Source organism: Contarinia nasturtii, unplaced genomic scaffold, assembly GCF_009176525.2.
Source record: "Contarinia nasturtii isolate CC-2019 unplaced genomic scaffold, AAFC_CNas_1.1 Cnas_scaffold_1699, whole genome shotgun sequence".
NCBI classification, from domain to species: Eukaryota; Metazoa; Arthropoda; class Insecta; order Diptera; family Cecidomyiidae; genus Contarinia; species Contarinia nasturtii.
Window position 1 is genome coordinate 3488382 of NW_022199032.1, and position 25752 is coordinate 3514133.

The 25752-nt window shown below is 33.5% G+C and overlaps 2 protein-coding genes across 4 annotated transcripts; one reads left to right on the plus strand and one right to left on the minus strand.

Annotated features, from left to right (window-relative positions):
• The first annotated feature begins 246 nt into the window (after positions 1-246).
• On the plus strand, positions 247-1412 carry LOC116346990 (coiled-coil domain-containing protein 124). Its single transcript, XM_031777347.1, has 3 exons — positions 247-692; positions 784-893; positions 994-1412. Exons 1-3 carry the CDS (start codon positions 342-344, stop codon positions 1178-1180), a joined length of 648 nt encoding a protein of 215 aa, XP_031633207.1. The 5' UTR covers positions 247-341; the 3' UTR covers positions 1181-1412.
• A 4026-nt stretch (positions 1413-5438) lies between these two features.
• On the minus strand, positions 5439-25486 carry LOC116347051 (telomerase-binding protein EST1A). 3 transcript variants are annotated; one of them, XM_031777449.1, is made up of 15 exons: positions 24810-25473; positions 16978-18017; positions 16385-16529; positions 15757-15821; positions 8370-8483; positions 8029-8166; positions 7698-7832; positions 7554-7630; positions 7331-7458; positions 7118-7237; positions 6772-6917; positions 6545-6686; positions 6098-6444; positions 5802-6002; positions 5439-5704 (listed from the first exon to the last, which is right to left on the minus strand). In XM_031777449.1, exons 2-15 carry the CDS (start codon positions 17903-17905, stop codon positions 5601-5603), a joined length of 2790 nt encoding a protein of 929 aa, XP_031633309.1. In that variant the 5' UTR covers positions 17906-18017; positions 24810-25473; the 3' UTR covers positions 5439-5600. The 3 variants fall into 3 exon arrangements, with proteins under 3 accessions (XP_031633309.1, XP_031633307.1, XP_031633308.1); XM_031777447.1 differs by having other exon boundaries at positions 15577-15821; positions 24810-25472; XM_031777448.1 differs by lacking the exons at positions 5439-5704; positions 5802-6002; positions 6098-6444; ... (9 more) ...; positions 16385-16529; positions 16978-18017 and adding an exon at positions 19227-22764 and having other exon boundaries at positions 24810-25486.
• Between the last annotated feature and the right edge of the window lie 266 nt (positions 25487-25752).

Sequence of the window (25752 nt, forward strand, 5' to 3'; positions counted from 1 at the left end):
AAATCTTCGAATAAATACTTAAAATTTCCAGCAAAAGATGACGTTGTACAAATTGTGAATTAAATGTTTAATTTGATGTATAAATGAAAGGTTTTGGTTGAATTTCTTTTTTTTACTTCATCTCTCTTTTTTCATTTTATGAATTCAATCAATTTCTTGGTATAAACTGCAAGTAATTATAGCTGTCAATATGGCAAAACTTCTAGAAAACTTGAAGACAGCGAGAGAAAAAGAAAAAGTGCCAAATATTTTGACAGGTGTCATTGACTGTAAGTTATTTGTCAAATATAAAAATAAGTCGCTACGATTTGGTGTAGAATAAAAAAAAGTCAAATTCAATCATGCCGAAAAAGATGGGAACAAATTCGAAAGCGGTTGAAGCCCGCGAACGTAAAGCAACCCAAAAGAAAGCTGTCCAAGAGAAGGTAACTAAAGCTGCTGAAGATGCACTATGGACTGACGACGATAAACAATTGGCTAAAAAGAAGGGCCGAAAAGAGGAAGAAGAACGAAAAAAGGCTGAATTACTTCGAAGAAAGGCTGAGAATAAAGCGATGCTAGAACAAGAAATGGCATCCATTAAAACCGCATCGAAACCTTCGATTCAAAAGGTTACACAGGCTCAAATCAATGCCGAAAATGAACGTCGCCAGAAGGTTGTCGAAAATATTTATAAATCAAACAAAGAACCAGTAAGTGATGCCACCACATTTTTTTTATATTTTGAAGTGACAATATTACCATGCTAATTTGTGCTAATTGATATTTATTTAATATTTTCAGGAGAAGGATACAAAACTTGTGATTGCAGAACCACTTATCGAAAATTTGAATAGACTAGATCCAGAAGCAATTGAAGCGTCTGGCATCGATGAAGCGATCAAAGCACTCAGGTTTGTAGCCAATTACAAAATACCAGTTGTTTTTTCAATCGGCAGTAACAAAAAAAATAAAAAATCATCATTACTTACAATGTTTATTTGAATTATATAGCATGACTGAGGGTACGGCAGACAAACATCCGGAAAAACGGTTAAAGGCTGCATTTAAGGCATACGAAGCCGAAAATCTACCTCGAATTAAAGCTGAAAATCCATCGATGCGACTTTCTCAATGGAAACAGATATTATTTAAGGAATGGACTAAGTCATCACAAAATCCACTAAATCAAGCCAACTAAATAGGTGAATTTGTTTATATTATGCTGCCTCCATCTTCACAAACAACATAAAGATATGAATTGTACTGAAAATTATTGTAAATAATGTATGAAATTGCCTCGGATCCCTGTGGGTCAATGACAATTTTTTCAAATCCTCTCGATACTGCTATATTTACCGTATTTTACGTTTGATTTAAAAGTATCGTGGGAACTTTTTCGAAGAGTAAATAAAAAGTAAAAAAAAATAATTTAAAAAAAACGATTCAGATTCATTTGATTTTTTTTTATTAATTAATAAAGTTTTTTTTTCGTTTATTAATTCTAATACAAATACGTGAGGAATTTTTTATATTTGAAACATATAAAAAGAAATGTTCGTACATGTGTTTGTATGTGTGTTTGTGTTTTGTTTGTTTGTGTGATTTATTTGTGGCTTCATTCATCATCACTAATCAATATTGAAATGTTACCAAGCGATAATCCCATCTCAAACATCGAAATTTGAACTCAATATCATTTCGATTTACCAACGGGGGGACATCATTTCAATGCAGTTTTTATCGAATCCATTACGGAATTTCGTGCCGTTTTGTGCTTGTGTCATAAAAAATAGGAACCGAAAATTTACACTGAGAGACCGCTGGAAAAAAAATGTACAATAAAAGAAGGAAATTTAATTGGCGCAACACAAAATTTGTGCAGAAATTAATTTGCTATCACTTTGTCGAAATTTGAATCTATCCATTTCATTCGATTTTTCTTTTTGTTTCAACATTTGTTGTTTCGTTTTTTGTTATCATTCTTTCCCCTTTTTTTTCTCTCTTTTTGTTCGTTTTATTTAGTAAAATGCATGAGGATAAAGAAAAATATATATACTATATATTGCTAAGCTGCGCCCAAAAACTGGCACCGCTTATGAATGCAGCATAGCAATTTTGTTTGTTTGTTTATTACCTACATTTGTCGTTTTATTTACATACACAAAAAAAACAATATTGACTCATCTCTCACCCTCTCCTTCTCATTGCATTTATTTTGTTGTGGTGTATGTGTGTCGGTTGCATTTTATTTCGGAAAAATAATACTAATTTACCATTTATATAATAATATCTTTTGTTCTTTTGGTTGTGGTTGTTGTTGTTGTTGGTTGTTAATTAATTTTTATGCAAGAGTGGTTGAGGTCATAAGTTCATTCAAGTCCATCACTGTATGTTTTTTTTCGTTGCAATCAATTTTGCCTATTTAATCTATGTAGTTTCTTTTAAATAACACGATTTCTTCTGAATTTGCACCATCACTTTCAATTACATCTACTGTGAAGAACCTTCTATTCTCCTTAAATTATTTCACATGGCTTGTGTCTCGTCACAAAATTATACGATCCTTAGAATCCAAATGGACACAATATAGAAACATCTGTATTTATGTATTAGGACCAAGGGGAAAAATGGTGCTGGATACTTAATGCGTCACATGATTTCATCATCGACAACCCAATTTCAATAAATGACTATTTCAATTTGAATTGGAGTAATCAGAGATAGTTCCTCTAAGGAGGCGGATTGGTGTTGGAGCAAATGAGAAAATGCTTCTTCAGCATTCTCTCAATAAATCTCCAAAATTGCCTCCTCAGTGGAACAATTCCTGATTATAATGTTATCTACATTTGCCAAGGGAGATTTTAGTTGGAAAATTGTCTACGTATGTGTGTTTGTGTTTGACTGTTGAAAAATAACATTGAATTATTATTATGGAATTGGACTATCAGCAAACTTATGAAGGATATTCGATATGAATTGAAATTGGTGCATTTGTAAACGGAATGAAGAGAAACTAGAAATTATATTTGGGGGCTGGGGGATGCGCGCATTAAAAAAGAGTTCGTTTTGCTCTCGAGAAAAGTAATGCTGCGAAACTGTTTCTCTCTATACAATGAAAATATGCGATATTTATACATATGATAAAATCGGTACATTTCACGAGAGTTTCAAAGTTTTATGCATAACGTCATAATTGTTAATGCGATACTTAGAACGGAGACAGTTATTGAAACTTATTCTTAATTTAATTTTAATAACAATATATTTTTTCTGTTTGTTTCAATTTTTTATATAATCATTTTCTTTTATTCATTTATAATGCTTTGTTAGAACATTGGAAACCGTTTTATCTACTTAAATTATTTAATTTTATCAATTCAATTCGGGTGTTTGTCTTTGTGATGTCTATTTCATTATTTTCAAAAAATAATTAAACAAAAACAAATAGTTTCTTGATTTGAATGCCGGTGTTGAACAAAGACAAACAAACAAAATCTCTTTTCAGTATTTCTTTTTTTATTTAAAAAAAAAAAAATAAACAAACAAACTATATGATCATTTTATGAAACTGCATGTGAAAGCAGTGACAACATTTAAATCTTTCAGCCCTCGTTTGTTCATACCGATGTGATAAATAAGAGAGATTGACCGTTATTCGTACAAATGTTCATATATTTTGCAAGCAGCAGTTATATAAATTTAATATTATTATAAAGCAAAGCACAAAAATCTTTGTTTTTTTTTTATTTTAATTTATCTATGAACAAATTGAGTAAAAATTGAATGTGTTAGAATGAAAAGCCGACTTGAAATAAAAAATTTATATAAAAGTCGGAATTTTTCTCTAGCTCATTCAATTAAGAATTTACTTTAAATGCATATTCCATTTTTTATAAACTTGTTCTTATTCGTCAACAAAAAAGAAATGAATTAAACAAATGGTCAAAAAATATTGTTGAGCCCGAAGGTTCGACCGCAGGGCTCAGTAAACAGTAGCCGGAATTAATTAGGAATAGTATGGTAAGGGCATGGAACTGTTTCTCATCGATTTTTGTAGTAACTATACATTTGAAAATAGATGTCATTGAAACCTATATATGAACAAATTTTTCGTCACTTGTCTGTATTTTATAATTTATTTGTGAAAAATTTCGGTCAATCTCTATTATTGTGACAATCGATAATCGTACCTGACAATTAAAATCACAAATCGTAAATAAGTTGCAATTGTTTCATTTTTTTGTATTATTTCTTCATCTTCTTCTTTCTCTTCGTAAATGTTTGTTTGTTCTCTCATTTGCAGTGTTGTTTATAAATATGTACTCTAAAGTAAGTATATTTGACAAATTAAAAAAAATCAGTTGAAAAAATAATTTAATAAAAAGGCGCGAACAAACTGGTTTCATTTTATTCATGTGTAAAGTGACAACCAGTTAAGAACATCAAGATCATATTAAGATTAGCTTGCTGAGTTTTTTTTCTAAATCCAACACATTATAAATACAAGCCGAATTCTATCAACGAATACGTGTCTTTTCAAATTAAAAAAAACCGTCAGTTGATATTTTATTTCCACTCTCGGTGACATTCATATCTCAACTGATTCAATTCTATTTACATGCACGAATCACAATAATTTTCAAAAGAGGAAATCGATCGACATATGCAAAGATCTTTGTGCGGTTGCTGTGTGTGTGTGTGAGCTCGTGGGTGGAATTTTATTAAAGAATTTAAGAGAATTATTCGATTGCATACATACACACACACGTCCAGCAATTCATTTTTGCATAAATACATCCATGGTATGTGCATAGATATAATAGTCTGTGGCAACGATATATTTTGGCGATATAGGGTGAGTGTTGTGTGGCCGCATGCTGTTATATCTATGCTGCTCAATGCGACAACAGAAATGTATGCAAAAATGAATGTCTGCACATTTCTCAGCAAGACTCATGCGGCTCCGAATGAAACGGCATGAGTCCCGGATACAAAGTATCCATGTCTTTTTTTTGTTATATTCATTATAATATAATCTGTTCAGATTTCAAAGTTAAAATCTTTATCGAATACATTCTGTTTGTGTTGTAGGTATGAGTGAGTGTGTTGTGTCTATGTTTGTTTCCAATCCAAACCATATGCATACATAACACAAATTCGTTTATTTGTAATGGTTTTTCAAAATCTACGTTGCTGTGAAATGCAATTGTTCGTCTTCAAACATTGTCGTGTCGTTAAATCACTGGAATGAGATTTCTTCTGTCTTTCTGTCTTTCATTTTTATTTCTTCTTATACTTAATGATGAGTATGCACATTTTCTTAGTTTTTGTTGTTCGTATTGTTCGCCATTAAATAATATCGCAAAATGCTTTCGATTTGTTTTTGTTTTATTTTCTGTTTTCAACAGAAATGCACAATCGTATTATATATTTGTTTTTCTTCGAGAAATATTTTGTTTTTGTTTTTTTTTTCAGTTGGCTTGTTATGATGTTTCATTTTTTTCGAAATTCTTTTACTTCATGATATCGATGATATTTATTATACTGACTAAATGAATGTGTTTTTCTTCTTGTTTTGTATCGATTCTTCAAAAATTTTTGGTTTAGTTTCAATTAAATCATCTACATCTGATGAGTGCAATTATTGTGAAGAGTAATGTTATGTGCAAAACATTCCAGTTAATAACCGTTGCTGATGCCGAACTAACGTCAGTACATTTTCCTGCGAAAACGAAATTGAAAAAAAAATTAATATTTGCTGCTTGGTTATACAATACGATATAAAAATAAATCGGCAAATTCCTTTGTTTAAGACTTACCAATTACAGTGAGATTAGCTGCTAAATGATGATCGGATGTTTGCAATGGAATCGAACGATAGCACGAATCACCTACGTATAGTCGAACATTTATCGTGTCAATTGATTGATAACTAATGCAAACGGCATGCTGAGAACCCGAATGCGTTGCTACTATAAATGTTGTTGTATTTTCAGTCCACGAACCTTGGCAATTGTATACTAGATTACGAAAATGACATGAATGACAAATATTAGTTTAAACGAAAGACGAAAGGGAATTGATTATTCAATTATTCGATTTATGGAAAAATTACCTTCGTCACCGTCGTCGCTACAATGTGGTTTCACTTCGACCACATTTGATTGCGAACAACCGATAAACAATTGCCTCGCCGAATTATAATTGATTACACATTCGGGTGTTTCGCGTTTGGATCTTTGCATATCGATATCGGTACTATTTTGTTGTTTATTCAATGTATCATTTGTTGGCAAGATAATTCTCTGGGTTGTATCATTATTTGACGTTTCGATTACGCTACCATTCGATAAACGTTTCGAATGAACTTCACGACGATTTCGTAGTGGAGCAACGCGTGATCGCATTTGCCAATCAAGATTTGAAAACTCTTCTGGATTACGGAAGCTCAATGCCGTATATCTGTATAGAGATGCAAATAAATGTCATTTATTGTGAATTTTTCTAAAGAAAATCAAACAAACTGCTGAAGTAATGGAATAAAAAAAACACAACAACATACCGTTTGTATTGTGCTTCATGATGGTGATGATGGCCTTTGTTATGATTTCTTTTGTGACGCGATGAAATGAACGGAGGTCCGATTGCACCGCGCACACTATACAAACCATTCAATGGACATTCTTGTGGATCAACCGTTGCCGCTAAATTGACGAAGAGAAAACGAACAAGAAAAAAATGATGTGAACAAAATGCCATTGATGCGCACAGAAACAAATCTCAACTCACCAACAAGAGTAACATAGGGCAATTTCATCACATCAAAATTGTCAACAGTACATGCATCTTCCAATCGAACCGCAGGCATTCCCATTTGTATTTCGGCAATGTGCGTATCACGTCGATAGAATACCATGCACATATAGCCAGATTTACTGCAATTTTATGTATATTTAAAAAAAAAAAAAAAAAAAAAAAACAAATTTCTTTTATTGCATCCACTTCAAATATTGCTATTCATAGAAAAATGTTCCGAACATTTTTGACGATAGAGTCATTTGTACACTATTTTTCTCGTCTATGTCAAATTGTCAGTTTTACTTTTAAGTGTGCATAAATTAGTTGTTTTGCTTACCATCCAGTTGTTTGGTGAACAATCACTTGAGTTTCAGTGAGTGCATTCTTGTTGATTTGTTCACAGAACGCTCTCGTTTCCATGTGACCGTTTGGCTTTAATATGTGCATAGATCCATCACTAAAAATTGATCAATATAATGTTGGTTATCATCATTGTTCAAGTGTATATACTTCGATGTGTTTTCGGAAAATGAATAAAAAAATAGCTCACCTTTGATGGTACACGTATTGATTGTTGCCAGCCAGTGCGTGCCAGTGCTTTGGACCTTTGAACCAAGCTGGAAAACGACATCGTTCGGTTGACGGCGATCGTCGAAGTGTCATTATTCGAGAGCCGACCTAGTTTTTATTCAAAATGATATTTTAATGAGCACTCAAAACAAACAGAAAAAAAGAAAAATATGATAATAATTAAATTTAAAAAATTAAAGTACCTCAGCACTGTCAAGACCATTACAAGTGGCATCGCCTGATTGAGCCAGTTTATATTCAGCATCTTTTGTTGACTCATCTGTTTGCAAGAAAATGTGAGTAGAATTAGATGTGTTTTTCGCAAAAAAAACCGTATAGCAATTTACCACTTGATAAAATTTTCTCATAAACAAAACATCGATAACGTTCTTCGTTCGATACAGCATGCAGGTGAGAAACCAAACCGACCAGATACCTGGAGTTGCCATCTTTCCACGTAGCCAAGCAAGTCAGCTCTTCAACTGAAAGTAGAGCGAACATAAAATTTGCATGATTTTTTTTTCAACTTTCGACAAGTTTTATCTCGGGGATGAGATTCGTTTTTTTTGTGTGCTAGAATGGTCAATTGTACACACACCGCAACCATCACAAAAACATGCATTTTCGAAATGCATTTTTTTGTTGCATAAATTCGATCGAAAACATTAACTAACTAACCTGTACTCTCTGTGCCAGCAACATCCGGGCAAGCTTGAAGATTTAACAAAAGCCTGCTGTCTTCAGTGCAACTTTCAATATTCGATACAGGATTTCTACATTCGCCATGCCCTCGATTGTATGTAAATGTAAACGGTCCTAATAGATTTAATTGAAATGACACGGCGCAGAAGCAAACACACAATAGCATCAATATAATGGTTTTTTGGAAAAAGAGAGAAAGAGAGAGCGAGCGTGGGATAGATAAGAAAAGAATCACTTTTCAATTTCCAATTTCACTCTCTTTCTATTCATGCAATTCAATCAATGTATTATTTTTTTTGTTTGTTTATTTGAAGTACCTATTAGGGGACATTTCACTGGTTCAGCATTTTCCTTGAATAGACTGTATAGCAGTGCATCGCCAGCAATTTGTTCACATAAATTTTGTAGTGTTTCACGGCCCTTGCAATAATCTAATGAATTATCAAAACCGAATCGAAAAAAAGGGAGAGAGAAACAAAAAAAATATATAATTGTCATTGGTTTTTAACATGATTTCCCATTAAAAAAAGCCACCAAAATGAAAACCAAAAAAAGGAAAAATTTACAACAATAACAACTAACAAATGCAGAGAGGAAAAACTCATGCAATGAATACATAGCACAATAGCAACACCAACAACAATACAGTTCGACAACAACAACAACAACAAAAAAAGAACTGGCACACACAAATTATAATAGAAAACATTATGCGCTCATTGTTATGCGTGACTTAGTTATAAATGCGATGAGAAATTGCACTCGAAATACAGCATCCGTTTGGCGTTAGCTTTATCGATTTTGTTTTAATGATCGTGGTGGAAAACGTATCAAACGGCGGGACGAATTTATGCAAAACCACACGGAAGCGCTGATTTCATAGCAAATAAATCATTGGTTAATATTTCATATTGGAAAATATATTGGTTTCAACACACAATCACAGCGCTAACAACAACAACAGCGAATAAAAAAAACATGGCAAGAAGAATGAAAACACAAACTATTTCGAAATGTGACTGCAGCACGCAGATTTCAGCATGTATTTTTCCGAAGGATAAAAAAATCATGTGCTTGAATGCGCTTCAAAATTATTTCTCAAAATTGAATTCAATGTATCGAAACTGTAATGAAAGGAATAAATGTGCAATACAGATATTGAATACACGAGTTTCTCGATGACTGTGAATGGCATTTACAGTGAGCGGTGTAAATTTTGTGAATTGAAAACTGAATAATACTACGTTGTTATTCCTTGAGGAAAGCGATATAGAGAGAGAAAATAACGTGTCCATTTCCTTTTTAACCATTTTCCATTGGAAGGAAGGGATAGAGAAAAAAGACTATCAAAAGAAACCGTTCATTTATTTTATAGCTTCAAAAATCATACGTGTCCAACGAGAAAACGGAGTGAAATCCGACCAGCCAAACATGGCAATGGCATTAAAATCAACGTTGTTCGTTTACGATTTCAAATGGTATTGTTTCGGTATTTTATTTTTCGGCAAATAAGAAATGTTCTTAACGAGCGTATGTGTGTATGTTTGAGAGAGACCTCGAAGTTTATACTTTAGTTTACTTTCATTACGAGTCGTTAAAGATTTTTTGGTGTGTGTGTGTCTGCCTTTTTTGCTTCTTTCTCTCAGTTCTGTTTGATGTTTGTGTGTCATGCGCCACAGCGGTTCACTTATCCGGGCAGTTTGTTCTTTCGTGCAGTGAGACTGCTTTTGCACCGAATAGTTTTACACAATATTGGGAACGAGTTGGAATGAAAGTTTCGTACGCAACGCTATCAAGACACATGTTTCCCATGTATATATGTTACTGCACACTGGCAAATTGCATACACCAAAGTAATGTAATATGTCCTGTGTGATTACCATTGCACTTGTTTAAAGATTGAATGTACCAGTATGTGTGCACTTTCGTTCGAATGTGCATGAATGTGTGCGTCAACGTTTTGGAATAGACGAAATCGGAAGACATACAAATTGAAGGAAAGAGAGGGAGAGAGGGAAAAACCAGCAGGTTGTGAAAATATCTAGAATCTGTTTGGTTGGGTGATATTATTTCTATTGAAATGGCATCGAGCGTGGGAGAAAGACGGAAATTTAACGTTAAAGTTTCGAAACGAAATACAAACAACGAAATCGAACAAACGAAATAAGCAAACAAATATCGGCAATTAAAATCAGAAAGATCAAACAAAATGCATATACATATAATGGTGGAAAGCGTAAAATAGCTGCAGACAAAAACATTGAAATAATTTTGTTTTTCTTTTCTCATTTTCAAATAATGTTTTCGCTGGCTCTCTCTCTCTCTCTCTCGCTCTCGCTCTTGTTTTTATAGCTGTTGTGCTCGTTGGTTCTATGTAAATATTTGTGTTCTGTTGTTTGCTTTGCGAAAATACACATAATACAAATAATAACGAAAATGATTAGATAATTGGGGTGGTGGAAGCTGCCATAATATATATATATATATATTTCTATCGGATGATGAAAAACCATGCGACGTAATCACGACTATGAATTTAAGGCGGTGGGGGTGGGATAGTGCGCATTGAACGCGTTTATGTGCGCCCCACATTGGTGCAATGGCCGATGAATTTTATCCCATATAAAAGTGAAAATTCGATTAAAAGCCGGAAGTTTGAACTTCGAAGCACGTATTTTCGCACAAACAAGCGATTAGCCTCTAAACAAATGGAAGATGCTGAACGAATAGCAATGTGGTTGGTTTTTTTGTTCTTCTTCTCTCTTCTTATACGATTTATATCTCTCAGTTTGGCTTTTTAGCGTAAAATTTGTTGAAAAATATAGATTTCTGAAATAGCTTCTCTTTTTCGGATTCGATTTTCTTTTATATGTACACAGGAGATTAGCCATAGTTTTAGCGATCATTCAAATTCCAATAACCGATAAAACCAATTGAATCAGGGATTAGTTACATAACACGATATCGGCGTATGCATTTTAAGTATGCCATAACCGCTACTACTAATCGATCGAATTGTTGTTGTTGTGTTATTCTTTTGGGAATAATGCACATGTTTCAATCTTTTTCTCTCTTTCTCTCTCAGTCGCAAACGCAAACGCAATCTCAGTGTGTTAAGCGTTTGACTGTTTTCATCGCTCAAATGTGTGTGAACAAATTTACATGTAATGTTGTTAATACGGTATTATTTACAGCAAGAAATAACAAATAACAAAAAGACAATAGTGAAACTTATTGCTAAAATAAAATTAAATGAAATTAGTTGAATTTTTTTATGGTTTTTGTTCATTACATTTTTGTACATGCTAAAAATTTGTAAGCGTACTAAAACACGGGCAGCCCATCCCAACATTTTCATTTTCATTTAAAACCGAACGAACCATTTATATAGATTACAGATTATGTATATATATATTGTGTGTGTGTGTGTTTTTTTAAAATTTGTTTTAAAATATTGATCCAAAGAAAGTTGTAATGATGTATGTGTATTTGTCAAATACTATTTTCAATCATCATTCATTTGTAATTGGTTGTAACAAATTTCGTTTTTAGTTGAGCATATTTCAGTGGAACCACATGTACCGTTTCTGTTTTATTTTCACTCAAATTTGATAATTTAATCAATTTTTGCTTTCAATCATTTTCGTTCTCTCTCGTTCACACAATTTTTCATGCTTTCAAGCTGTCTAGTTATTTTCCACGATTTTCTGGTCTCTCAAATGATGAGAAGATCGAGGAAACAAGCGTGCTATAAAACAACGATGAATGTGATTCGAACTTACATACACTTTAAATCATTCGCTCTCACTCTCTTTCGCTCTTTCTCTCTGATGACAAATAAAAATATGAAATACAACTAATAATAATAAAATAAAAAATTCAACAAATTTTTTTTCAACATAAACAAAAGTAAGAGGATTGTGCATAGATGTACGATTTGAAATATGTGCATCACATTCATTTTTAAGTACGTCTGGGCATTGCACAATGCAGATGAGGCGATGTGAGTATGTAACTCATATTGCACGCACTCAATCTCTATCCATCTCGATATATTTATAACAGCCATGAAAAACTGCGCTTGTCACATACTATCACTCTGAATGCATTCACCGCTGGTGGATATCACCCGAGTAAATATGTGCTAGTTGAAATTTAAAATAAAAAACCAAAATAAACAGAAGAAGTTCCATATGAAAATAAAAAAAAACGTCACACCCACACATACAACGAAAAATAAAGTAAAATAATAAATAATTTCCGTCGTTTCCCAAATAGAATTGTAAAAGTCCTGTACTTTTGTTGTTCATTTATATATATAAAATGGAATTGATATATTCAGAACAACCGCGGCTATTGAACAATGGACGGTAGGTATAATCACAAACATACAGCAGTGCAGAATTTGTGTGTGTGTGTGTGTGTGTTCAATTTAAACTTAGAATGTCATAAAATAAATAATGAATGAATGATTTTTAATGAATAGGAAGTACAGAAAATGGAAAATAACATTTTGAGAGAAAAGAGTCAAAGGATGTATTCGCTTATGGAAATCATAACAACTATAAAGACGAAATACATTCAATGTATATACTGGCATGAAGATGAAATAAAAATGGAAAAGATAAAAAGTAAACTAGGATAGTCGAATTGGAAATGGTCAACTTAAAGTAGTTGTATGTCCGAATGGGCGGCATTCAATCATCATATCGCGAAGTCATTCAAATAGAAAGGCTATTATCTCATGAAAACGAAATGATGGTATAAGGTGGGAGAGATCATTCAGGCAACCATGCTCATACATCTCGTACTTGTCTACTACGGGCAGTGTTCTATTAAGGCTGTTTTTTTCAATTTTTCAACAAAAAATATATATTCATTCAACATTCTGTTTATTCAATGCAATTCATGACATTTAATCGGTGATTTTTATATTTTGTTGATTTATTCCACCTTCCTGCATTTTATATTAAACAAAAAAAACTTTCTTTTCTTTTTTTGTTTTGTATACATTCTAGCTTGTTGTATTTTGTCCACAGAAAAAAGAGATAACATTTGCAATTTTTGTTTAGTCTAAATGTCTTCATTGATACCAGAGACGCGTGTACATTTGCACAAAATTCAAATGTTTATTCAAAGTGAATAAATGCATAACCTAGGCACACCGTTGAAAATAAAAAACAAAATGCAAAAGACATACACACATTGGACTTTCTGGCAAATGAAAGCAAAACAGTAAGCAGAAAACGTATAAATAATAAAACAAACAATAATGATTCATTGAATTCATTTTGATATAGTCAAGCAATATATCTACATTCAATTTGTTGAGTAATTTAGGCTGATAGCAGAACTTGTGGATACCACGAACGAACCAAGCAACAACAACGAAAAAATATATAATCAAATCAAATAATTTTTGCCACAGTATTTTCATTCTCTGCAGCTGGTGAATATATATTATTTATCGTTTATCATTTTTTGGATTTGAAATTGTTCGCTTAGATAATTTTGGAAGATTAAACGGTTTATTTAAATTAAAATTTCTTATCGCTTCTTTCTACGAAACACGAATATGATCTCATCGATGTGTCACTTTTGAATTAAAACACACTTTGTCAAAATCAACATTAATGTACATTTGAGAATATTGTCTGGATTTTTTTTCGTTCATGATTAATGTTGTTGTTGTCATCGGTCGGGGGCAAGAATTCGCTGAAAAATGCAAACATTTAAAATCACTATACACACACGCACACGAAAAAAATCTATAAAAGAAAAGACGGAATTCCTGATCTCCTAACATTTAAAGCGCAACGTAATTTTTTTTTCTTCATAAAAACATCGATGTATCTGAGGGATGTATTCGTGTTCACATACACATTTCATTAAAATTGTGTGTATTTTTGAATAATTATCATAAATTTTCTATCGAGAGAATCAAAAATAGCCAGAGACAACAATAACAAACAACAATAAACAAAAATAAAAATGGAAACAAATCAAACAAAAACTTACGACATTGCGATTGCATACTTTTCAGATATAGCGTACAATTTTGAAAAGCAATTAAATAATATGTGCGCAAACGAAAAACCATTTTTCCATTTTAATGAATGAGAATCGATTTATTCATCCTCATCATCATCGTTGGTCAAAAAATACCATTCGAAATTGTAATGGTTTATTTTAATATTAATTTCGGTTTAAATTATTACAAATTATGATCGATTACAAATACACATACATATCACATATACACACAGGGACACATGTACACAAACACGCACGGCCACGGGCACGCATACAGAGTAAATGAATCAAGCAAAATCACACGAATTCATTTGATATACAATTCAAACGAAGAGAGGACAACAGTTACAGTACAGACTGAAAATTCACAGCAAGTGTTATATTTATATCACATTGTTGTTGTTGTGGTGAATGTGCGATAGCAGACTGATTATTATCGAAACGAATCCAGTGCGTTCAGTGCAGTTTCAATGCATTTTCTGTTTATAACTCGCCAACAATGAAATGAATGGAATTTAGTGTTTGTTCTTTTGTATCTATCTATTCATCACTTGCCATCTGGTTGAATTTTTTCTCAATTGTGATAAATTATTTGAAGAATGTTAAAAACACTATATAGTTTTTCACTCGGCCAATACTATGGAGAAATAACTTGCGACAGCATAACTTAGGCCAAGTACAGAACAAACAAACAAAAAATTATACATTTTAATTTGCGTTTTTCTTCCTCTGTTTCGTTTCTGTGTGCGAGCCCCTTTTTTGCAAACTACATTTATAGCAAACACATGGGCAACTGAAAGATGCACTGACAATCGAATTCATTGCTATTTTTGCGTTGTGGTTTTTTTTTTTGTTGTTTCATTTCAATTTTTTGCATTTTCGTCTCACGGACTAGAATGACTATTTAGGCACTAAAGTGTGACAAATAAGTTTGTGCGAATCGTGCAATTTGTTTTGTTTAGACAATGAAAATTATTGTTGATGTTGTACAGTAGTCGTTTTTTTTGTCATTTTGTAAATGTTAAAGATTTGTTATGTACAGTGTGTGACCACCTCCACCGTCCAAAAAATGATAATATTACAATTTATAAATATGTACATACATACACACATAGCGATATAACGTTTCAATGTATTCTCATGAAGGCTCGCTTCGGCGTCTCGAAAATGTCGGCAATTTTTTTGTTTCTGATTTGTGTTTTTGTTCAAATCATAATCAACGCTGCATTTATGTTCGGCCAAGCATGGCGCGCACGCACGCAACGATTTTCGAAACAACGCGAAACGATTGTTCGTGAGAATCGGGGAAATTGAATTCTTTTTTTTTTTTTTTTGTAATGTTTTTTTTTGTTGAATATATATTTATATACATGAAAAATAAACTAAAGGAAAAATTAAAACGGAAAAGTAAATTATCTGGCAGAAAAGATAAATGAATAATAATGATAATAATAATTAATATGTATAGAAACTCGATTGGTTGATGCTTACAATTATCATTAGTATCATCATTGGATCGACTTGAATATTGATCCGATGACGATAGTAGTCTTATATTGGGATGAGCTCCCCCCTTATGATCACTTTTTAATATGGTACTACGCATTTGTTGAATTGACATTGCCGCTGGATTTGATTGATCCATAAACATATTGTCACCTTCACACTCACTTTCTTTATACTGTAGAACATTTTTATGCTTTTCATAGATGACTAAACATCGATGACACCCTTTACTGCTTCCACACATGCATTTGCGATCGCAATCCATATTACATCATCATCATCATCAACATCACAAACAAATTTCGTTCGAGAGATTCGTGTGATTTTCATTGCGTTTAAAAATTCAATAATTGAATTTTTGTTTGGTTTTTGTTTTTTTGGTTTTGTATTGTTTCAATAAAATAGAATTTTATTTTGATTTTGGGTCCAGTCATGAAATTGGAAAAAAAAAGAAGAAAACAAAATTCAAAAAACCAAAAATAAATGTGATTTTGTGTTTTTTTTGCTCTTTCCAAACTAAGTTGAAAGTCACATTTTTCTAATTGATGGAGAAATGTCATCATGACATACTGTCGTTTTACATGCTGTTTATTGATCAAGGAAATGATGGAAAATTTGATTTTATGTTTCACTTAATAAATGAAACATTTTTCGATATGCATTAAAGTAAAAAAACCGATATAAATATAACAAACCATTTCCTTGAAAATAATAAACCACATGTTAAACTGGCATAAATTGTAAAATCAAGAAATAAATTTGTCAGTGGTTAAATGAAATTTGATATACTCACTCGTCGACAATTAAAAATTTATCACCGTCAGACGCCATACATTTCCCCCGAAAACTAAGCGTGTTCCCTTTTATAAAAATTGGCTGTTGATTGCCACTTAGAAACCATGAACCTTCCCAGCGTTGTGGAAACGTACAATTCGATACTATAAAGAGAAGTGGGTTCAAAAACGAGGGGGAAGAGACGAAAAGAAGAAAATACGCATTTAAAAAATTTATTGGAATTTGTCGCCAATGGGTTAGAACGATTGGTATGTGAGGTTAGATGGGTTTTGGGAATAAGTGCATTAGCTTGTGTTTACACACTGTATATTGCCGTTTGGTTTCATATTTCCGATGCACATAGCATTTACCACATATAAATATATGTGTTTTTCTTTGCGTTTGCTATTGCAATGAATGAGTGGGCATATACCAGTGTGTGCGCACATAAATCATATGCTTTTCTGATATGAGAACATAAATTTTCCCGTTGTGGTTCTTAACTTTAAATTCAAACTCAAAGGAAATGAAATTGAAAGAGAAGAAAACTTTAAAATTAAACCAAGAAGAAGAAGAAAAATTACAACCGGAATACAAGTAATAGAAAATTACCTTCGTGTTTGTTTGCACTGCAAAGTCGCAACGATGATGAAAGCAGAAATAAATAACAAATTACGATAACTAAGTTCTTCCACCATTGGCTTCGGTTTGTTTGTGCATGCTTGTCGAATTGTGCGTGAAACACAGTTTTTGCGGAGATCGGCGCAATATTCACCATCGGTGAATCGATACTTATTCTATTCGAATGACATCGTGGTTTGCGGCACGAGTTTGTATTCGATGATGATGATGACGATGACGACCACGATGTCGGATCTGATGTCGTTCTTGAGCTGCCGTTATATGTGCTCCGTTTATTAGTATTATTATAATTACAATTATTGTTTTTTACATTATGTTCGGTTCCATAATTACTATGTAAAGTAGTTGTAGTTTTTGTTGGTGTTGTTGCATTAGTAGTATAATTAGAATCACAATCGTACGTAGAAATTGTGCCACATTTTTCAATATCTAAGTTAACAATATTGCCTATGGCCTTGATATTTTTTATCGTCACCGTTTTCGTCGTTGATGCCGCCGTTGTTGTGGTCGTCTTGGTGATCGTTCTATTTGTCACACGTTTTGGCGAACGATGCTGTTGCTGCCAATGATGCATAATTTTCTGTTGTGGCTGCGATTCAAACTGTAACGAAGACTCGTGAGCACACTCTGTCGTTTGATATAGATAATTGTCTGTGTCGGCACTAAAACCATGTTTATGAGTACAGGCAACATTCCCTCTAATTGAATTAATTAATTTTTTACTATATAAAGTTTCGTTGCATCGATGATTTGTTGGAGAATTGGTTGTATCGGGCATGCCACCCGAAACCAAATCGTTTACCACATTATTGATTGTAATTAGCTGCTCGGATAATGTTGTGACAGCATTTACTAAATATTGCCTACTGACAGAGTTTTGCAGCCAAAGGATATCCATAATTCATAATTTAATTTGTATTTTCGTGCGTTTTCGGCTGCAATCGTTTCACTTTTTATTTGTCTCGCTTTTGTTTGTATTTGTTAGTTGTTTATTTTTTCTTCGACAAACCCTGCAAATGCGGAAAAATTAATAAATCAGTTTTGTTTCTGATACAGACAGTCGGTTTTTTTATTGGTTCATTTATTTAAAAAAATTAATTTCAAATAACTCAATTATATTAATTCGACATGATTACTTAGTACGCTGGTGATTATCAAAATACTAACAACAGCAAATAAATAAAACTTGCCAACCCAATACAATCTACCAAATCATGATGCATAAGTTTCAGTAACGTAAATATATAATTTGTAAACAGGACCAACTGCTGGTTTTTAAATTAAAATCTCCGTTAATATGATTAGCCACCGAGCGCAATCAGAAGCGCGAGCGCGCGCACATTCACTTGTGTATATATTGTGATTTTCATCAAATATATATTCTCGTATGTGCACTGTCTCTCGCTCTGTCTGCGTGTGTGTGTGTGTGTGTGTGTGTGTGTGTGTGTGTGTGTGTGTGTGTTACACAGACATTGAGCGTAAGGCAAATTGTAGAGAACTATAAGTACAAAAAAATGAGCGAAATGGACTAATTCTTCTATTATCATAAATTATAATTCACTGACTCTCTTGTGAATGCTACTAAGGATTGAAATATGGCCAGCTAATGCTACGCGGGACCAACACTTACACACTCATCCGCAGTTCAACACACAAAAAATGAACTAATATTTCGTGCATGTTTCAATTCAGAATATTAAAATAATTCATGTGCGCCCGGGTTTGTTCTTCTGTAATATTGTTGATGTTAGTTTTTTTTTTGTTCGCGTCTTTATCAGTGGTCTCAATGAGTGTTTCACTGCATGCGATCTTATATGGGGTCCCCTTTAATTTTATTATATAGGATAATTCAGTCGCATTTGCAATAACTTTTAATTAAAACACAATAGTTTTCTCTCCGTTGTACAGTGATTAAATTTAATATAAAAGAGAGAAATAAAAAAACCATATAGAGCATGGAGGATGTTGGCCCCCTTTTTGAATCAGACAATAAGCTCAAATTTTGTACACAATCATACATTTTTATCCAGGTCCTGATTAAAGTAGACGCAAAGAGCAAGTATTTTTTTCCTCTAACTAATCAAGACAAATTGAGCTGTAAAAGTGCAATTCATTTTTAGAGAGAGAGTAAAAGAGAGCAAATGTTGTCGTTAATTTTTGCAATACGAAAGTTTTATACTATTTAAATAAAACTGTTGGTTTTTTTTTCATTTGTCTTCATTCACTTCTTTATTGTTTCCGTTTTTTTTTTATTCTGTATTGTTTTGTTTTCAAATTCAATTCTTAAAAAAAAGAAAATACATTCCAATTTATTCATCTTCCGCATACATATTCGTATTTATGTAAATAATTTCGGTATATGCGCACTGTCAAGCATTGTCAATGGTACGCTTCATTCATTCATTTTATTTCTTGTATGTTGAACTCATAAAAATGTTTATTTAATCTAATAAAAGCCCATTAATGAAAGTATATTTGTCAATCTCTGTACAAAAGCTGAGCACGCAATTTTCTTTAGTATCCTATATTATGACGTGTGTGTGTGTGTCGCGTATGCATATAAAAAGAAATGAACTATATACAGTTTTTTTTCTTTATCTACGGTACTAATAATATTTAACAAGAGTGTGTGGGCTCTATTTGGTAATGCCACTCCATTTAATAAAATCAACAAGTTCACGAACGGGTATATTTTGTGTAATCGCTTTCAATTTTAAATTTCGATCGTTTGTTAAGAGAACAACTTTGCGTTGGAGATTCGATATGGATATAAGTTTTGATGCGGTAATTGCATCGTTCGAATGAAGTTTCGTTAAATTGATGGCTGTCATTAGAATTTTATCGTCATTGTTCATATGGTCGATTGGACTTTCGGTGGCATTTATGCAATCGGTTTCTTTAGTGAATGCCATTGAATTGAGAAATGATCCCTTTGATGTGGCGCATTTCACATTTGAACCGGATGCTTTTAAAAAAACTAACGCTTTGTGTGCGTTCAATGATGTTTTTGTTGGTGTACCATAGACTTTTAAGCAATCATCACCTTTGGCCAAACCTTCGAGTTCATTCAATACAACAATTGGCACGATGACATGGTACAATGGATAAACTTGTGCTAATTGTTTAATAGCTGGCAAAAAATCGATAAAACAATTGGTATCGGGTAGCAAATATTTTGGTCGTATCTCTAAGCAAATTGTTTCGGAATTCGTTTGACGCAGTATATCCTGAGTGAATTTAGTAAGTTTCTCTTGCATTTTATGGGTTTGTTCGAGTTCATTTTTTCGTTGTAACAGTCTTTGAATTTCATCGAATGAGGCATTTGATTGATGTTCATCTGTCGATTGGTTCTCCATTGAATGTTTTGCATTTTGTGTTTCGCGATCCGATTGTATTATGCTATTGTTATCGTTACCAAATGGTTTTTCAATTATTTCTTTTTCATCTTCCGATAAACCGTTGGTGTTGTTATATGTACCAGTGTCATCGGTTGTGCTAAACAATTGTGCAACAACCACTTCACCAAAATCGAGACGACATAAAAACGTGCACCCTTCTTTCATTAGCTCCGTTGTACAAAAGTCATAAATATTCTTCCACCGCAAAATTGTGAAGGCGCATCGTTCGTCGATGTCGCTTCTACGGTATACAAAATCATTGCGAATGACGGAAGGCATGCCAAGTGTTATCATATCTTCAGTTAATCGAATTCTTTTGTACGATTCATTGTTGTTTGGCTGTTGCTGTTGCTGTTGGATCGGCTCACCGACCACCAATAATTGATCATCAATTTCAAAATTGAATTTATCTAACGCCATTGTGATTCGAGCAAAATCATCCCATATTCGTATACCGTACGCTTCGTTGAATTTATGCACGGCGACAAGTACTGCGTCCGATGTCCATGCGCTCCAATTGAATTTCAACCAGTTGCACCACAATGAAATGGCAGCTAATGAATTATTTATGCTGTCGGAAAGTTTGAATTTATTTATTTGCCTAACATTGAAATGTGTCTCTCCGTTGATGCGGCATTTTGACTCATAGGTGGTGTCGTCAGTGTCAGCCGTGGCCAGCATATCATCCATTTCACATTGTAATTTATTTAAAATTATTCCGATGAATGCGAATGAAAACACCAAAGCAGACTGCGGCTGCGACGTCGACGACGACGACGGCGACGATGACGATGACGGCGACAACGGTGAGTGTGATGAGCTAGACAATTGCATGCTATTCTCAATAGAATAAATGTTCAGAATGATCATTTGAGTCATTTTTTGCAGGGTGAAAATACATGACGTTAACGTGGAGTGGTTCAATAGCTCTTGGAATTGTTTCAGAGTTTGTTCCATGCAAATCTCTAGTGAATCGGAGCCAACTTTTGTGAATAAAATGCCATGCAAATGGGAAAAATTAAATATGAATTTTTTATATAAATCAGCCGAGTCGAGTAACTCATTCTCCTGATCCAAAAACACGGTTCGATAATTCAATTGGCCATCGGTCGGATGCACCCATATTTCTCGTTTAAAATTTTTCATTTTTACTTTTTTCGCGGCGTCCTTTTCGCTTTTGGTTGCCATTGGCTGGCATTGGGTTTTATTAAGTGATTGATATTTTTTGCGCAGCTCATCGAATAATATGACCAAACTCTCTTTGGCCGATTTGATTGGATTTGATGCGTTTAGACTGCGCATATGATAGAATATTGCATCAAATTTTCGTTTATTATACAGCGCAAGTATGGCCAACTGATTGGATGGCATTCCATTTGATGGAATCAATTGATATGCCTTGTTGTACCATTTGGCAGCCTCATCGAATTTTTGCGATTCGGTGACAAGTGCTTGATAACGAAACAGATCGCCCAAGCAAATGTAACACTTTTGTGCCGATACCACAGCCAGACTTATGTATTTTAAACCTTTTAAGTTTTTGCCACACTCCACGCCCAAATAGTCGTCCAACTGGAAACCATATGTTTGCGTAAGCAATCGCAAAATATCATTAAATAATTCGATGCCATCGGCAATTAAATGCAGACACAATTGACGATAAGAATCTTTCATGGCATGGTCATTGTTACTTTTATCGTTCGCCAGACGTCGTGCACTCTCAATAAAATTATGATAAAGTATCTTCCAAAAATGTTGCTCAACATTGTGTTGACGGCAAAATTTCATTTCGTGACGCAAAAGTTCGGCATAAATCTCCTTAATTCCATTTCGAACGGCATTGTATTGATTCCAGTTGATTTGCAATTTACCAGCAGCAATAATTGATTGTAATCGCTCATCTGCGCCTCGCAATTTCTCAATCAGACCATTTTGACGGCTACTACACCCGGGCACAGTGTACCAGTTCGGTTTGACAGCCGATAATTTTGTGTAGTTTTGTCGAAATTGCATTTGCTCAATCGCATTTGATAATTGATCAACCATAGCGGATGTCGCATCAGAGTCGCGCGCTATTGCCACGCATTTGGACGGTGATTCCGTCATCACAGATAATTTATCAATTTATTCTATCTGCTTCGGCGTGAATTTGTCACTGTTTTCGGTTTAATTTTTCTTTTTGGTAACACACTATCGGTCTAGCTTTTTTGGGGTGTGGAGCCAGTGTGTGTGTGTGTGCTTTCTTATCGTTGACTGTAGTTGAATTTAATTGAATTGGTTTGATACGGCGATGAAGTAGAATTGTCTATTTGAATCGGTCGCCGTCGTTTGTGTGTGTGCGTGCGCGTGATTGTGATTTCTGTGAAACAAACAAAAACACATAAAAGGCGGACGAATCAAGATATGTGACATAAATGGATGTTTTTTTAAAGTTATGTTTAATGTCTTGTTTTTCGATCAAGAAGATGCTATGGCACAGAAGCTGAGAATATTATAAATATACATACATATATTGTGTGTATTCAGACACCGGAAAACTTTTTTTTGCTTGGTTTTGGTTTTTGTTTTAGTAAGTTGGCATTTTTTTCGAGGAAAAAAAGCCGCATCGCGAGCACACCAGAGTCATTTTCTTTCAACCACCACCTTGTGGTACGCGTCCCGCACATATAATTAAGAGATATGAATTTAATGAATATGGTCGAACGAAGTAATTAAACGACGATGCTCAATTTTTTTTTTTTGGTTTGGCGCGTGTACTTAATGAAATTATAACGCTTCCCTGTTCGAAGGCGAAAGTGTACATAGCACGCGAAATGATACAGAATCCTCATTTTCCATTACTTCAGTAATAAATAATTTATGGAATCCATTTTGATCTATATGGTATGGAATTCCGCTTTTATAATTTTACAACAACATTTTGAAAATTCGCCGATTCCCTCTCCCTCTCTCTCTGCTTCTCTTTCTGTCTCTTAGTTTCTGAACCAACTTTTCGAATGTGTGTGTGTAAATTTTCCTTATACAATATAACATTTGCCATAATTTCCCTGTCGCCTTACTACCCGCCTCTTTTTTGCCCTTCATTGCCTTTGTTGCTTCTGCTTAAATATTAGATCATGCATCCTTTATTAGACGAATCTTCAATATCTTTAAAATGATGCGCACGTATTTTATAACTTTTCTATGCTTACGGTGTGTACTCTCTCTCTCCCTCTCCCTCTCTCTCTCTTTTTTGTTTTTCTCTCACACACCAATACACAGCATGTAGTATGAATGTATAGTGATTACATTGTGGATTGAATTCATGCAGAATACTTTATTTATGGTTGTAACAATGAATAATACGTGTAACGTAATGCATAACTCTTCTGTATACATTACAAAATTTTCACGTTATTTGCGTGCTCTCAATTCAAAATTCCAATTTTTGTACATGAATTGTCAGCCCTTTTTTCGTCAATGTTCCCAAAGTGCATGAAATTTCATTTCTATCTCATTTAATTCTCTCGTTTCTCGCACTCTCTGTTGTCCAAACTATTACCATAGAATATGTCAAGACAAATTATTTGCCATTGTTCTTATTGAATTTTAGGGGGACGAGAGACATTCTTTTGTGTCACAGTCTTTGCTTCGTTTCGATGTTAAATTAAAATTGACAAATTGATTTGCTTCGTGAATAATAAACTCGCAAGCGACACATTTAAAGCGACAGTGCTGTCATTTTCGTCGATGAACGATGGCAACGAAGAAAAAAATGTATGTTTTTCCTTCATTGGAATGAGTGCGAAAGAAAAGGACAACAAAAATTAGCAACAAGATTCGTGCACTGCAATTTTCAACATGAATTTTCAATTTTTTGGCTTCGGTTATCGCGTCTATACGTCATATAAATCGCTACTACACATGAATTCAATATTTCACACAGACACACCATCAAATCAACCGTCTACAAAATCTCTATGAATCAACTGTATATTTTCACTCGAGAGTAAAACGCTTGTATAAGTGTGTATTATACGAAACATACAAATCGATCGATAACTACAATAAAACCAAATAAAAAAAAGTAACAGGGAGTATCTCGCTTTCTCTCTTTCTCTCGCAAGAAATTTATACTTCTACTACTACTTCTTCTTTTTCATTTTTTTCTCGTCTTTCCTTTTCTCTTTTCTTCTCTGTTATTGTTCTCTCTCATTCTCACACTCTTGCTCTTTGCGTACATGAACTAAGGAAAGTTATTAATTAAATGCATTGCCTATATTTGTGATAATCGTGCAGCGTACCAACAACAAATAAATATAAAATGTCATTGATACTGTGACCAAAGCAAAACCAAAAAAAAAAAACTCAAATATATGCAACAATCATGAGAATAAGATGAAAAAAAACGAATTGCACACAAACCTCAAATTTATTGGGATGTAGTTTGGTTCACAAGTTTTTATTATGTTAGTTTGCAGACGGCGGCCATTTTATCCCATCTTGAACGAAACTCAGTGTTATGTTTCAGCGCTGCTACTACAACTGCTGTCGCTGTTGCTCTGTTGCGGCTGATGTTTCATATACAAAAAATCATAACTTTTAATTTTCTCACACCATTTTCTGCATATTTGTTCTCTGTGCTTTTTTTTATCTCTTATTCCACGGGATGGACAAGATTTCTTGAATAATTTCGATTGAATGCTCGCATTAAACGAAATTTAAATTGAATTTGGTTGTGTGTTGAATTGGCGTTGCTTTTTCTATTCTCTTTTTATTTTGCTCTCGTGGATTTCTTTCTACTATTTCATTTGACTAACTTAATGGTGTCTTCTCTCTTTTACTTTGTGTTACTAAACGAAAACAAACTGATAAAATTTGTCGATAAATTTAATGCACTAAATAAAATGACAAATAAATTTTTCTTTTACTGATTTTACAGAATATTATTTATGGTTGTATTTTAATGTGCGCGACAAAAATTTTTTTACTTCAATCACGAGCGCGACCACTCAATCGTATATTAATGCGAACGAAGTTCACAGTCATTTTACACTAAACCGAACCGCACTCCGTTCATTCGGAAACAACGAAAATCGAACATAGAGCCGATCGCTTGTATTCATGTAATGAATTTGTGTAAGGGGAATGTATGTGAAAAATGTACACAAACACAGATATAGAAATGCTTGCCGCGCATCAACTCAGTGCCTTTTACTGTGTTGTATGGAGTATGCGCGCGTATATGTGAAGTGTTGCTGCTCTGCCTTTGTTTCACACTGCACACACCAAATTCGAACGACACATATTCAAACATCACCAAATACACTCAGTATGCCATGCCATTCCAGAATAGATTGCGCGCTTT